At 36.6% G+C, this 14,460-nt stretch overlaps 1 protein-coding gene across 2 annotated transcripts; it reads right to left on the bottom strand.

The window, feature by feature from the left end:
- Positions 1 to 93: 93 nt before the first annotated feature.
- Positions 94 to 7,158, bottom strand: LOC138706301 (BRISC and BRCA1-A complex member 2-like). 2 transcript variants are annotated; one of them, XM_069835416.1, is made up of 3 exons: positions 6,895 to 7,158; positions 5,859 to 6,172; positions 94 to 5,746 (listed from the first exon to the last, which is right to left on the bottom strand). In XM_069835416.1, the coding sequence occupies exons 1-3, from the start codon at positions 6,995 to 6,997 to the stop codon at positions 4,976 to 4,978; spliced, it is 1,188 nt and encodes a 395-aa protein (XP_069691517.1). In that variant the 5' UTR covers positions 6,998 to 7,158; the 3' UTR covers positions 94 to 4,975. The 2 variants fall into 2 exon arrangements, with proteins under 2 accessions (XP_069691517.1, XP_069691518.1); XM_069835417.1 differs by lacking the exon at positions 6,895 to 7,158 and adding an exon at positions 6,440 to 6,719.
- Between the last annotated feature and the right edge of the window lie 7,302 nt (positions 7,159 to 14,460).

Genomic DNA, 14,460 nt, shown 5'->3' with positions numbered 1-14,460 from the left:
GGCGAATTTTGTCCAGGGACAGGAAGTAAAATTTGAGGACTGTTCCCAGGAAACAGGGAATAACTTATCATAGCTGAAATAGAGGCCATACAGTTCACTGGAGCAATTTTATTGAATGTATATGTACAAATGCAAAGAAAATATCATAGCAACAATGATTGATATGTTTTATTTCTCTTCCTCAGTGAGGGAGAGAAATACTACCTTATCTCCCTACGGAGGAAATTTCCCTGCCAATTTTAACCTAGAAACAGACATTTACTCCTGCTCATGGAGAAAATAAATTTCTTCATTTTACATGATTTAATATCAGAACTGGTGAGTTGGGAGGCCGGAGGGAAAAAGACCTTTGGGGAGGCCAAGACGTAGGTGGGAAGATAATATTAAAATGGATTTGAGGGAGGTGAGATATGATGGTAGAGACTGGATTAATCTTGCTCAGGATAGGGACCAATGGCGGGCTTATGTGAAGGCGGCAATGAACCTCCGGGTTCCATAAAAGCCAGTAAGTAAGTAAGTACTGGTGAGAGGGTCGCCGAGTTTTAAGTATTCTTTTGTTTGTTGCTATTTGACCGTTGAACAAAATATAATATGAGTGTAATCTGTGAACAAAAACTCCACTACAATACAGGAGCATCATATTTGACCAGCTATTTGAGGTAAACGCAAATGGAGAAAAGAAAGTATATTCTGGAGTGACAAAAGAGGACGTGGAGAAGGAACAGGGGAGGGGAAACAGGAAGAGGAGAAGTAGATGAAAAAAGAATCAAGTGGGTTGATAAAATGTATAATGTTTTAAACATATTTTTTAAATCACATTTTAAAAGAACTGAAAATCGAAAATTTCTAATTGAATTATAAACATTGTCCAAGATCGTTTCATTTCTACATAGGCTACCACAGATGAAGAATCATCCAGCATTTCGAAGCTAACAATAAATCTATCATCAGGGAAGACAAGGAAAGAAAAACCTATCTCTTGTGTAAGTTACCAAGAGCTATTATCCAGATTGGGGACGTCATAATAACTAATTATCCTCATTAATTTCCGAATAATCTGTTTTTTATTTCTATTAGAAATCAACAGAATAATGATAAAAAAATAACAATAACTGTTAAGACCTTAAATTCAGAGATAATACATTTATAGTCACTGTAATTTCTAGTTCATGAAAGTGCTTAAAGGAAGTACAGAGTGGATATTCTCAAGGTACATGTTACCGATTCTTAACATGTCACTCAGAAATTCAAGATGTAGTGATTGCTGTCTTATCTGATGAATTCAAAATATGAATTGTAAAATCTCACTCAGAGCTCCCAAAATACAATTTCTATTTCATAATAAACAAATTATCCACTCAAAGCAGAATTTATTTTGAATCCTAAATTTTCTCAAATCTGAATCCCTCAAATTCTTCATATAAGTTCTGGAAGATTCCACTAGATGGCATACTGAAAACAATGTGGCACTCAGGGACACCACAAGGTAATATTAGTAATTCAGGTACTTTTGAAATTGCAACAATCGCTGTTGTTTGTTAGTGAATGCTCCTACTGGACATCAATGTCATTAAAACTTATCTTTCCAAAGCCTTTTAGGTTAGGATTAGAAAGATTCGAATAAAAACGCAAAGATTCATTCGACTTTTCGAATCTTTTCAAGATTTGCAGGCGAAGATTCAAATGTCCCATCCCTATTGAAAATTAATTTGCATGACAATAGCATTTCTGAAACCCTGATTTCAATGGTTTATATGTTGCTTTATAATGAATGAGGTACATTATTTTAATCGTATTTATAATTTTAGCCTAATCACTCCTCCTGCAAGTAGTTTATTACACATTTCTATTATAATGATTGCATAACAAATTCCTGTTAATCATCCTCTTCTTCTACTCAAGTTTCATTATACATTTTTGCAGAAAGGCCTGAATATGCAAGGAATGACCTATTGGACACAATGTCAAATTAAGTATTTAATATGGCAGATGAGAACTTCAACACAAACAAGAGTACAAATAGTTATAGTAATAACCCCATAAATTACATCATAATCACAGATTGATAAAATTAATTCAATATGTTATTACAGTGGGATCTCGTTAGTACATTCCTCAATATTGCGTTTTCTATAAAGGACATCTATTTATGGAAGACTCAGTCCCAGTTTCACTAAATACATACTAAAACTTGAGGACATGACGTTTAAAGTCCTTTGGCCCTAGAAAACTGTGTTAATGAGATTCCACCATATTTACTTTATTACCAGTATGAATCCTGTAAATTATGTATGAACTATGCAAAGAAACCAATTCTGTAATGACAAATGTTTAAGGGGCTTGTTACGCAGAATTAAGATTTTATTATAGATTTAATTCATTACCACCAGTTCCATATATTAAATGCATTTAAAATTCGTACTGCAAAAATCCAAAAACCTATGCCAACTTCGGAACTTCGTTTAAATAATTTCTCTTTAATGTTTATACATAGTAATTAACTTGGTTCGAGTCCTCATGTGAGAAGAAATTTTCTTATGAAATTTCGGCCAGTGTTTGGGACTGGTGCCCACCTAGCATCATGATGCACTTGGGGAGCTACGATCGATAGCAAAATCCCGTTGCAAATGCCAGCTATAATGGCTGGGGGGATCATCGTGCTAACCACACGATACCTCCATTCTGGTTGGATGATCGTCCACCTCTGCTTCGGCATGTGAACGTGAGGCCAGCAGTCAGCTGGTTGGTCTAGGCCCTTCAAGGGCTGTAATGCCACGGATTATTATTAATATTATCATTATTATTAAGTAGTTAATTTAATCTTCTTTTCAGTCAATATGTACACTTGGGTCTGATGATAAACAATCGAAAAAAATAAAAGTTCAACTGATGTTAAATAGTTTAGATCTAGATTTTGCAACCCAATAAGAATCATATTATACATTTGGATTCAGAACTACCTTGTGACAGTAATATTGACAACCGTGAAATTTAATAGTCTTTCTGTGTTTTACTGGTCACCAATACTGATGAAGAATGGTGTACCATTAGAGTCACAAAAATGCCAAATAAAGGCAAAAAATATATGACAATACTGGTTTTCGCCTTTGGAACAACTAAACTAGACACAACGTAATGGTGCTATCAGTCAAGGCTCTGTTGCCATCTGCATACTTGAAGTGCGAGTACTGCAGGTCTGAATAAAATTTAAGAGTAATGGCTTTAAAAATTGAACATCATATTAACTAACAGCTTCAACACAAAGTTTAACATCATATTATGAACTGACTGCCTTGACACAAACTAACATGTAACTTACTTTGTTAGAATGCGTAAGCTTTGCTACACTGTCTTTGAAATTATTGCCAACAGATGATATCTGAATGCTAAATCCTGTAAATTGTTCAGTTCTCCTTTAACGTGTCAATGTTGTACTTGCTATCCCTTTACCCACATCATTTCTCGTAAAACTACCTTCTGTTTTGTCACATTCAAAACTGAAAATCAGTATAGGAACAAATAAATATTTTTAAACATCATCTTCCTTTCTTCTCTTTTTAATGAAAAGAATAGGTTAAGGTTCTAATATTTTTCACAGAAAGTTGTACTCCTCTTAATACAGGTATGTACAGTTACAAACATAATTCATGAAATACTTAGTAGTTTTTAAACTCATGTAATGTAATAAATTAAACATTTCCAGACTATGTGGTTATTATAAAGTAATTGAAAATAAATACAAATTCTAAACAAATTTAGCAATCAAGATAAATTAAGCGACTGTGGAATGTGTAAAGAACGGGATTTAATTATTCTATGCTAAAACAAATGCTTCTGTTGAGAAATAAACACAAGTTTGTTAATCATTTGACTTGTGTAATAAAACATTTTCCAAGTTTGAGAAAATGGTTTTTATCTTCAAATAAGAATTGGTTCGGTACAATGTTACTGTGAATGTTGTAGAAACTTCACTGCTGGATTAAGAAGATTTCAGACAAAAATGCATCTGAGAGACAGCCCTTGTACCATGCTTTCTTATTATGCAATAATTAAGCTTTGAAAATACTGGTTCAGTTCATAATAGAATGAAATCGGGAAGACTTGAAATTAGTGACATTCAGGTTGCAGAGGTTCTTCGTGAAAGCCGAAACCTAACTAGAGAAAACCAATACGGTAATCAATCAGCGGTGCTTATGTGTTAAGCATATGCTTGCAAATACTATAGAGTAAAATTTTACACTAACTTCTGAAAATGTTTCTTCATGAACTGCAAATAATATTTGAATTGAAAAACTGAAACAGAACATTATCTCTAATACTATGGACAATGAGGCCCATTTTACTTCCAATGGTGGAGTTAATACTCGCAATTATCGAATATGGACAACAAACAATCCACGTGCATAGACTAAATTCCATACTTAGAATATATATATATATTTTTTGGGCTATTTTACGACGCTGTGTCAACATCTCAGGTTATTTAGCGTCTGAATGAGGTGAAGGTGATAATGCCAGTGAAATGAGTCCGGGGTCCAACACCAAAAGTTATCCAGCATTTGCTCGTATTGGGTTGAGGGAAAACCCCGGAAAAAACCTCAACCAGGTAACTTGTCCCAACCGGGATTCGAACCCGGGCCACCTGGTTTCGCAGCCAGACGCGCTGACCGTTACTCCACAGATGTGGACTACTTAGAATACTCCATAGCTACTTAGTTCACCTTGATTGCGGTTATATTACTTCCAACTATGTTAGTTACTTTATAATAACATTATACTTTCAATAATTTCAGAACTTAAACACAGAAGTATAACAGTATGACCTGAAATGTCAATTACAAGGATTGTTACATTGAAAACTACTTTAGAGTGAATTGGATATTCATGAGACCAAATCTAGCAAATTCATTTACACTGTTCAGTTATCATACTCAGTTCACAGCACAATTTTAACGTGTTCATTGTCCATTCATGACTAGATGGGACAGTTATGAATGGAGTTGCGCTGAAACACCTCGACATAGCTGGTTATAAAAGCACATGCACGCTCAACCATCTCAGCAGGATCCCAGCGTGGACTGTAAGGGTAGTCTTCACAGCGCGTCTTATATGGCTTACCATATGAAGAATGGTAGATGGACTGCAGTACAAAAGTAGGGCGGTCACGTGGGAAGTGCATGGGCAACGACACATGCAATAGGAAATAGAAGTCGCGGCACTCTAGTAAGAAGGAGGCGCGCGAAAATGTCACAGCATCGAATTCCAGCATGGCCTTGCCCATTCGGTAGCAGAATGCAGCTAGGTACTCTTTCTTACGCTCATACGTGGCAGACATAGCGGAAACTCGCTCCCGCATCTGTTCTGCCACAACAGGCACATAGTCCATTAGGCAACTGCCAGAGGGGAAAGGTGGTAGATGGAAAGATGCAGAGCCTCCCAGAGCTTTCTCGACACGTGGCGAGAGATAAAGCTGAGGTGTGATGCGGCTGCCCTCAGGAGGGTGAAATGTCACTAGCAGTACGGCAGCACTTTCACCAGAGTCTTCGCCTGTCTGGATAGGCGGTAAATCAGAAAAGTCTATGTTGAGGCGGATCAGGAAGTTGACAGCACCCCCGAGAAGGCGTGACTTGACTCCACCACTCCGGCTACCAATAAGCACCTCGACATCCTCCTCACGAACTGCTGTCTGGCACACCAATGATGAATACTCGAACTGCAGTCGTGAGAAGTCGTTCAGCAATGACACCTAGCACACAACAACAATCAATACATCCTGCATTATTAACTGCACAGACTTTAACGTTATGTACTTTACACTGCACATATCAGATAAAATCAAATTTATTATTCAAACTTGCCTGGTGTTTTCTATATAGAGTCAGCAATTCACAGATTACGTGCAACAATGACTTCGAATCCTGATGATCCCAATTGGCAAGACTTGGTACGCCTTCTTCGATTACTCCCATTTCCGGATCTGATAAAAATGTGTCATCATCGAAGCAAAAATCTGGAGGAAAATGTGGCACAAAGCTGTTGAAAACAATTTCCCACGTAATGGACTGACCAGCGAAAGGTATTATCAATTTGAAACGATCACCATAATGAGATGTTTCTACAGTAGGTCTTCCAGATTGAATGTCATCTATTTTTAAATTTCCTGCGCATATTCCTGCAAATAAAATCAAAATGTTTACCACATATTATAGTGGAAGATTACCTTAATAAAACCTGAGATTTCATCTGATCTACGGACACAAACCTTAAATTAATATGTTATATATATTCATGGTAAACATAACCTATACACTTTATAGATGGCATAAATTACGTTATTACAAATTCCTATGACCCAGAGAATTCTCATACAATTTGACCGGACCTATTCAATCTTACAGTTATTAATCTCAACATAATGATCTAGGCTACATAAGCTTACCTACGTTCCCACTGTACAATACTTCCTTTATATAGGGCTGTACTTTTGGATGAAAAGATTGTAAAATAGTATTTCCATCCATTTTTAATTTTTGACACCTATTCACTCCCGTCTCCTTTTTACATGGAATATTAATTGGGAATATTTTTTGTGACAATCAATTGGAAACTGAAATTATCATGAAAACGCCAAACATAAAGACACTAATCATACAACCCGAACGATAAGACCACACACTACCCAAATGTCGCCCATTTCACTGCTCAGAGTTGCCAACCATGGAACAAGAAATCCCCCTGTATCATATTAAAAAAAACCCTAAAATTCAGAGAAATACCCTAAATTTTTTAAATTTGTACTTGGAAAAAAAAAAAAAAAAAAACATAAAAATAAGCAAATGTGATCATACATACACAATTAAATGGAAAAATTATTCACACATCATGTACACTGACCTGACATGCAACAGAATAGAATAATCTTTGGATTTCTCATAATTCGTCCTCGCAGTACGAACTGGGTTGCCTCCTGATGCAATGGGACAACATTGTGTTGCATTTTGCAAGTTTTGCCATAGTACCACAGTCTACTATATACAGTCGCGAAGCTTGAGGTGTTTTTTTTGCAAATCTCGTGATAAAGCCCTCCAAGCGGTTAGCAACTAGAAACAATAGACTGTCCATGGTCGAACTTTGGACTGTGTCGTATTTCTATCGAGTGCTAGCTCGTTGCGTATTTCACATTGATGCTTGTGAAATGTTCGTTATTGGTTGTAATGAAAATGTTAATGGCTAAAATATAGTGATGGGCGAAGTTGTTCTTTTCCCGGAACAGTTCCGACTGTTCCGGTTCCGAAAAAATACTATGTTCCAAATAACAGTTCCGAAATAACAGTCACCAGTGGTGATGAGTCGGAGTCGTTGAGTCGTTCAAACGAACGGTACAGTACCCTCCCTCTTCACCATGCTGCTCACACTGGAGCACTCATAGGCATGACATAGTACACATTCTTATCTATAGATGGCACTGCAATGCACATTCGAATCGATTTTGGAAAATTGCTGTGCATGCGGACAGAACTCAAAAGCTTAATGTTAGTAATTAAACAGCTGTTGACTACAAGGACAGAATACAACACTTTGTTTTCGTACATAAAGTTATAAAGACATGGTAGCCAACTAAAAAAAAATAACATAACATTTAAAACATATGGTATGTAATTTCTCTTCTCTCTATTACATAATAAAAAAAACAAATCATTAATTTTTATTTTTACTTTTCTTAATGCAGTTATAATAATAATAATAATAATAATAATAATAATAATAATAATAATAAATATTACAATTTCATAAATAAAAAAGATATATATTGGCAGTACTGAAACCTGGAAACCCCGCAGTGGGTTAGTAAAATGTTGGAATCGTATCTTTACCAAAGTGTAATTTAAACTTCGCATTAAACCTCGCTCTCCAAATCAGTACTTATATGGGTAGTTTCCAACAAATAATGCTACAACATTTTTGTCGTTCTTTGATAACAGAGAAGATAGCACAAAAACTTGTGCTTGTCAGACTTAACCTCAACAAACGACATACAGACATTGTAACTAAACCACTCATTACCATTTACGACTTTAACCTTTGTATAGAATCAGCTGATCAATTAATTAATAATAGTATGCGTACTTTATGACTTTGTAGAATGTTTATAAAACAGAATTAGTCAACTAATGGTGAAATAAACCATAAAGCGGGAATGAATATTACAGATTATTAAATACTTACTATAACATTACAGATGATATGTTGATATTAAAGTTCGCGCCACCGCAAGGATTTCAATTTCCATGCGCCCCCCTCCAACCACGTGAGAGTTTCAAGTACCAACTTCATCCAACGAAGTTCCAAGTATAACATAAAGAACAACGAAAACAGTGTAACTGCAGCTGTCGGTTCATCGGAACAAGCTCCGACGTTCCGACTGTTATCTCGGAGTCGGAACATACCTTGTGCAACGCGGTACTGCGAGCCCGCAACAGCTGGGCAAGTGAGCAGCTCGGAGTCGGAACACTGTTATTTCGGAACAGGAGGTCCCGACCTACTGTTCATTTTTGCAACAGTTCCGAGAGAGTCGGAACATACCCTGTGCAACGCGGTACTGCGAGCCCGCAACAGCTGGGCAAGTGAGCAGCTCGGAGTCGGAACACTGTTATTTCGGAACAGGAGGTTCCGACCTACTGTTCATTTTTGCAACAGTTCCGAGACCGAAACAGTTCCAAAATAACTGTTGTGTTATTTTTTACCCATCTCTACTAAAATATAATAATTGGAATAATAATATGGGACAAGGAGGAGACGTTTGTAGTGCTATAAATTGTAGCAACAGTAAGAGAAAGAGGCCAGAGTTAGCCTTTGTCCGATTTCCGAAAGATTCAGAAAGGTTCCTGGGTTTCCACAAGAATGCTGTGCAGAAACAAAACTCTTAATTTTGAAGTTCTTTGTGACTGTTAGAATACGTTAGATACCGGTTAAAGTTCTGTCACTGCTAAATTTCCAGAGAAATAAAGGTTAGGTATACTTTTTTTTTCAGAGGATATATTTTTAATTGTAGCTATTAATTTTGTTATTATTTTTATGTGTTATATTACTAAAGACGTAGAAAAATTAAGTTTGTTTTAATGAAATTTATTGATCACGTTTTATTTTCAATTCTGGTGGGATTATTATTGCTTAGACCTATTTTTTTCAAAGGATATGTTTTTAATTATAGCTGTTAATTTTGTTATTTTTATTTGTTGCTTTACTAGAGACGTAGAAAAAGTCTGTTACAATAAAATTTATTGATCACGTTTTATTTCCAATTCTGGTGTGATTATTATTGCTTAACCTCATCCCACTTTGTTAACTACGTAAGCCTACACTACAAGTACTGGTACGCGTAAGTTACTCCATTAATTCATATTTCCATTATTATTGTTGTAAAGGGAAATGCAAATTAATATTTATTGGTTTCATAGTTAATTATCGCTATAATCTTGAATGAGTGAAGTTATTATAGTAAATTTCAGTTCGTTTTGCACAAACAAAAATTATATTACTTATTTCTTGCAGGTATCTTCGAGTTTATGGTGGAATTTAATATACTTCATCAAAATAATAAATTAACTTTATGCATTTAATATTTCAATAATGGAAGGAAGGTTTAATTTTCCCAAAAGAACACAACGAAAGTGTAACATATTTTGTCGTCTGCTAGGAGAGAGATGTGCGATGATGAGGCGATAGTAGCGATCCTAGTGGTGGGCAACTACCCATGTTTGCATTTTTACTACATATTGAGCTTCGCGACTCTATATAGTAGACTGTGATAGTACACTGAAAGTCTACATCACTTACATCTTGCTGAGTGCCGACTTTTATTCTGGCATTTATTGCGTATAATAATTAGTATAATTCTGCCGAGTTAGCTCTGTGGTAGCGTATCTGCCTACAGACTAGCCAGCCCGGGTTCGATTCCCGATGGGGTCAGAGATTTTCTTGTAAAATTTCTACCTCAGGACTAGGTGAGATGGTGGTACACAACTTCTAATCACTAAATTGTGCACCAATATTCCTGGGTTAAATCCCAAATCTCTCTGCAGTGCATATGTCACTGTTGATAGTGATTCGTTCGTCAGAAGGGGACATTAAGCCTGGTGGCCCCCTTGGTGTTATTCGACAAGAGTAGGCTATGTGCTGGCACCGGGTTTCCCCTTCTCCCTTCCTCACCATCATCATCCTCACCCATTCCTTACACGAACACTTAACATACACTCTCCCTACTACATGACATCATTCTTCACAGATACACATCATGCATAATGTGGCCCGCTGAAGAGGTGTGCAGATTAGTCCACGATTCTTCAAGAATGGAAGCTTTTGCTTTTAGATATTCATTGTAGAACAAGTTTGGTCCATATGCTTTCCTATCCTTGCTGTTTTGTACTGTGGCCAATGTTTCCACTGTGACAGGTTCAATGGTTCCTATGGTGAGATGATCTGGGGTAGGTCTGGTGTCTTTCTCTAGTAGTAAGATACTGAAGTGGTTAACCAATGTTTGCATGGGTATGTCCTTGGGGAATTTTGGTTGTGGGGGTCTCAGCACATTGTAGGGAGCTTTTTCTGCTTCTTCTGTTAACTGCCTTTCTTTCATTTGCCGGTACTAATTCTTTGCTGTTTTAACTGTTGCTCTGTATTGTTTCCTTCTTCCTGCATAAGCTTTCAGCTTCTCTTCTGTTGAGGACTTTTTAATATCGTATAGGGCTTCTCTTGTTTTTTTCTTCATGCTGTAGCACAGCTCTTAAATCATGGGTTTGCTCTCCTTGGGTGTTTTTCCATTGGCTGGGTGACTTGTCTTACGAGGTTTTCTACTTCTTCTAGTGCCATGTTTATGTTGTCATTTCCTATATTCATTATTTCTGAGCTATTAACGTTTTGGAGTTTCTCAGGGTCTAGCTTCCTCAACACCTTTGGTTTAACTTAAGCTTGTGTCCCGTGAGATGTTGTATTCTCCATGTAGAATGTTGTTTCCACAGGCAGATGCTTTTTGGCTGTGATTTCATTTAGCACTTTCTGTGGTATGTTGCTGGGTTCTCCATTGATGAAGTCTAGGCCTATCGTACTGGTGCTGTTGAAGCCTATGTATGTCTTTTCCTCCTTTTTGCTTGTCAGGACAAGACATTATTCTTGCTCAAGGAACTCCACAACTGTGTGTTTTGCTTCTATACGACAATTAAAGACCTCTGCAATGATTAGGGGCTCGGCATTTGTTACTTTTCCTAGTGCAGTACTTATGTCTTCTTCTGTGAGTTTTGGTTGAAAGTATGTGCAAATTACAAAATATAGTCAGGTCTTTATTAGCATGATTCCTAATTTTGGTCTTCCTCTGTTTCTTTGGACTGCAAGATTGTGTATGCAATAAAACTTTGTGTTCCCAGTCCTGAGTGAGAAAGGTCTCTATCAGCATTATGTCATATCGTTGGTGACATAAGAGTTAGGACACAGTTAAGTCCCTCCATATATTGCCTTACTTCTAGCCCTTTGGGTCAGAACTATGGTGTTTGCACTGTGCTCAGATATTTAAACGGGATCCCTACTTTGAAGGATTTCATGTGGCGTTTGCCTGGACAGTTGTTCACATTCCACTGGCTCATCTATTCCAGTTCTTGTCAGATATCTCCTTTGTCATTTGGTCTTGTAATGTACCGACGTATAGCCATGCCTTTAAGTCTTCTTCCTCTTCTTTCATTCTTGTGATATTTTTTTTATACTGGAGACAGAGCATCTAGGGGCTTCAGCGACGTCACTGCGGAAGAGCCCGCACATAGCAGAATTGTTTGTTGCACTACTAACTGAAAACGTTGACCACTTACTTTCACTAATCAAGCTGCACTCACACAATACAAAAACTTCCGTTCAGTAAAAGTTTTGTAGATGAATGATACCGTACCTGCTAGTGCGGGAGGAGGGGGTGGTCGGATAGCTTAAAAGTAACTGATTCCAAGCCTCTAGATGCTCTGTCCCCGGTGTATCTCTTCCTTGATTTGTATTCTACTGTCCTCTATTCCCCTTCATTGTCATCTCCATCTCTTGTTTGGTCTATTTCTGCATACCCTTGAATGTTGCCCTGTGAGTCGTTGCTGTTTTGTAATGAAGTCCTGGTCTTTTGTGCAGTCTGCTCAAAGTTCTGGGAGGTTTGGTGTTCTGGTTTTGATCAATGTGAGTCTGCTGATTGGCCCATTTCCTTGCTGATGGCTGCATGTATTCATCCTTTGTGTTTCCGAGACTGTCTCTTATTGCTGCCAGTATGGAAGAATACGATTATACATCTTGATTACACAACTTTTAACACTGTATCACTTAGGAATATAATTTATGATGATCACTTTCACAAGCTTATAATACCTATACCTGTTTTTTTTGAAAGATGGGACATGACAGTTAAGCAGCCGAGCTTGGAACTACAGTGCTACTGTATGTTGCTAATATGGACTACCATGCTGCCAGCTGATGGAAGCTAGCAATTGACGTTAAAATGGCTGATGTTAAAACATTCATTGACAATTGACGCGAAGGTAAGAAAACAATATAAAAATCGACAGAGAATCAAAGACGAAATGTACCAATGCTAACAATGTGTGCACAATAAATGTCACCAAGAGAGCTATTAAGCACTCGCCACATGGGAACGGTAAATTTGGCAACTCAACCATTGTTACCATTGCAACGGGCCTACCATGCTATGTGACATTCAGTTGTTTTTCAGATCGCAACGCTCCTGTCATGTTCCATCTTAAAAAGACAAATATATACAGAGTTATCTTACGATAAAATGGAAAATATTTATATGCTAAAAAAAAAAATAAATAAATAAAGTGCAACTAAATGACCAATGGCCATTTTCTTTTGTGACACACGTATTTCAACCTTCTGCATTTCTTAGCTAGTTCCTTGAACAGATAATTTTAATTCACAGAAACTTTATCATGTACAAACACGGAAATAAAATTTGGAGCTCCCTTACTGCATAAGTTTTGCTTACAACACACTGCTTATGTGCAGTGAACAACAGCCCCTCTTTATATGCTATTTGTGGACAGTCGTGCGAAATTGTTACCTACAAGAGGAAAAGGAATTGGTTGGGTCACTGCCTGAGAAGAAACTGCCTACTGAAGGATGCACTGAAGGAATGGTGAACGGGAGAAGAGTTTGGGGCAGAAGAAAATATCAGATGATAGACGACATTAAGATGGATCATATAAGACAAAGAGGAAAGCAGAAAATAGGAAATATTGGAGAAAGCTGGGTTTGCAGTGAAAGATCTGCTCTTGGGCAGAACACTATGAATGAATGAATGAATGAATGAATAAAGTTAGACTCCCATTAAGACTCGCTCCAAATTTTAATTCCATTTCTTTATTTATGCACATGAGAGCAATTTCATTTAGGCTCTCACCCCCAGTAGTGTTTAAGGTACGATTTCTTAGTGTCGAAAATGACCTTGCAGGAGTACGAGTAGATATAGGGAGAGTTGCCATTATTGTGAACAGATTGTGTATTACTGGAAGTAAGTTAATGCTATAATGTTGCAGAGCTTCAATGTCGTTTCCTTCCTTTTTTTTTGGGGGGGGGGGGTCAGAGGTATACAATATGAAATTAAGTTGTATCAATAAGTTTTCCGAGTTTAGCATTAATTGATTTAAGTACCTATTTATTGTCCTCCCCCCCCCCCCGTTGAAAAAATGGAATTACTTTTTTTGAAACTTGATGAAATTTTATTGTACCTTAATAATTCGAAATTCAAGATAGTAACTGCAGTCTGTTGAATGTAAATTATTTCTCAATTTATTAGGATCATAAACGTATTGTTATAAGCGATAGGATGAATAATTTTTATCTTAATAATATAATGTAGGATAATTATTTCGGGAATTGTTATGCTTTAAATTCTGAGGATATTTTAATGCTTTTTTTTCATATAACTTTGGAATGTTTCCAGTCAGTCTTAAAAAGAGTAATTCAGAGAGATAGAAGTCTCAGCACATGCCAGAATTATTAAATATGAAAAGAGAGTTCTTGCACTAACATACTGTTTATAAAGTAGCCAAATCCGAAAAAATATACAGTATGTATTCTATATAAATGCATAGGATTAAATATAAATATGTTTTAAGGAATTCCTATTTAATATTCCTACTATAGAAATATGACAAAAGAAATACAACGCAGCATGGAAGCTTATTAAATCTGAACTCAAAACACACAAACATAATGTACCCATGTCACCTGATTACTGTGTTATTCAGGTAGACCGAATCATGTAATATAAGTGTATAAAGAGAACGAGTATTAATAAACTAATTTCAATGTACTGTATGTAGTATCAAAATTGAAAGAGGTAACTAGGCTATGAATAAGGTCTTAACAAGTATAAATAAAATGGACTCTTGACAGTAGACACACATTTGGCTTCAGTAATAA

The sequence above is a fragment of the Periplaneta americana genome, chromosome 9, assembly GCF_040183065.1.
Source record: "Periplaneta americana isolate PAMFEO1 chromosome 9, P.americana_PAMFEO1_priV1, whole genome shotgun sequence".
Classification (NCBI taxonomy): Eukaryota; Metazoa; Arthropoda; class Insecta; order Blattodea; family Blattidae; genus Periplaneta; species Periplaneta americana.
Note: the sequence above shows the minus strand (reverse complement) of the source record. Positions and strands in the feature narration are given on the sequence as shown.

Coding starts and splice junctions, on each gene's coding strand:
- LOC138706301 (XM_069835416.1), bottom strand. CDS start 6,997: ATGCAACACAATGTTGTCCCATTGCATCAGGAGGCAACCCAGTTCGTA. Junction 6,173..6,894: donor TCTATTCTGTTGCATGTCAG/GTCAGTGTACAT, acceptor TTTTATTTGCAG/GAATATGCGCAGGAAATTTA. Junction 5,747..5,858: donor CTCTATATAGAAAACACCAG/GCAAGTTTGAAT, acceptor GTTGTGTGCTAG/GTGTCATTGCTGAACGACTT.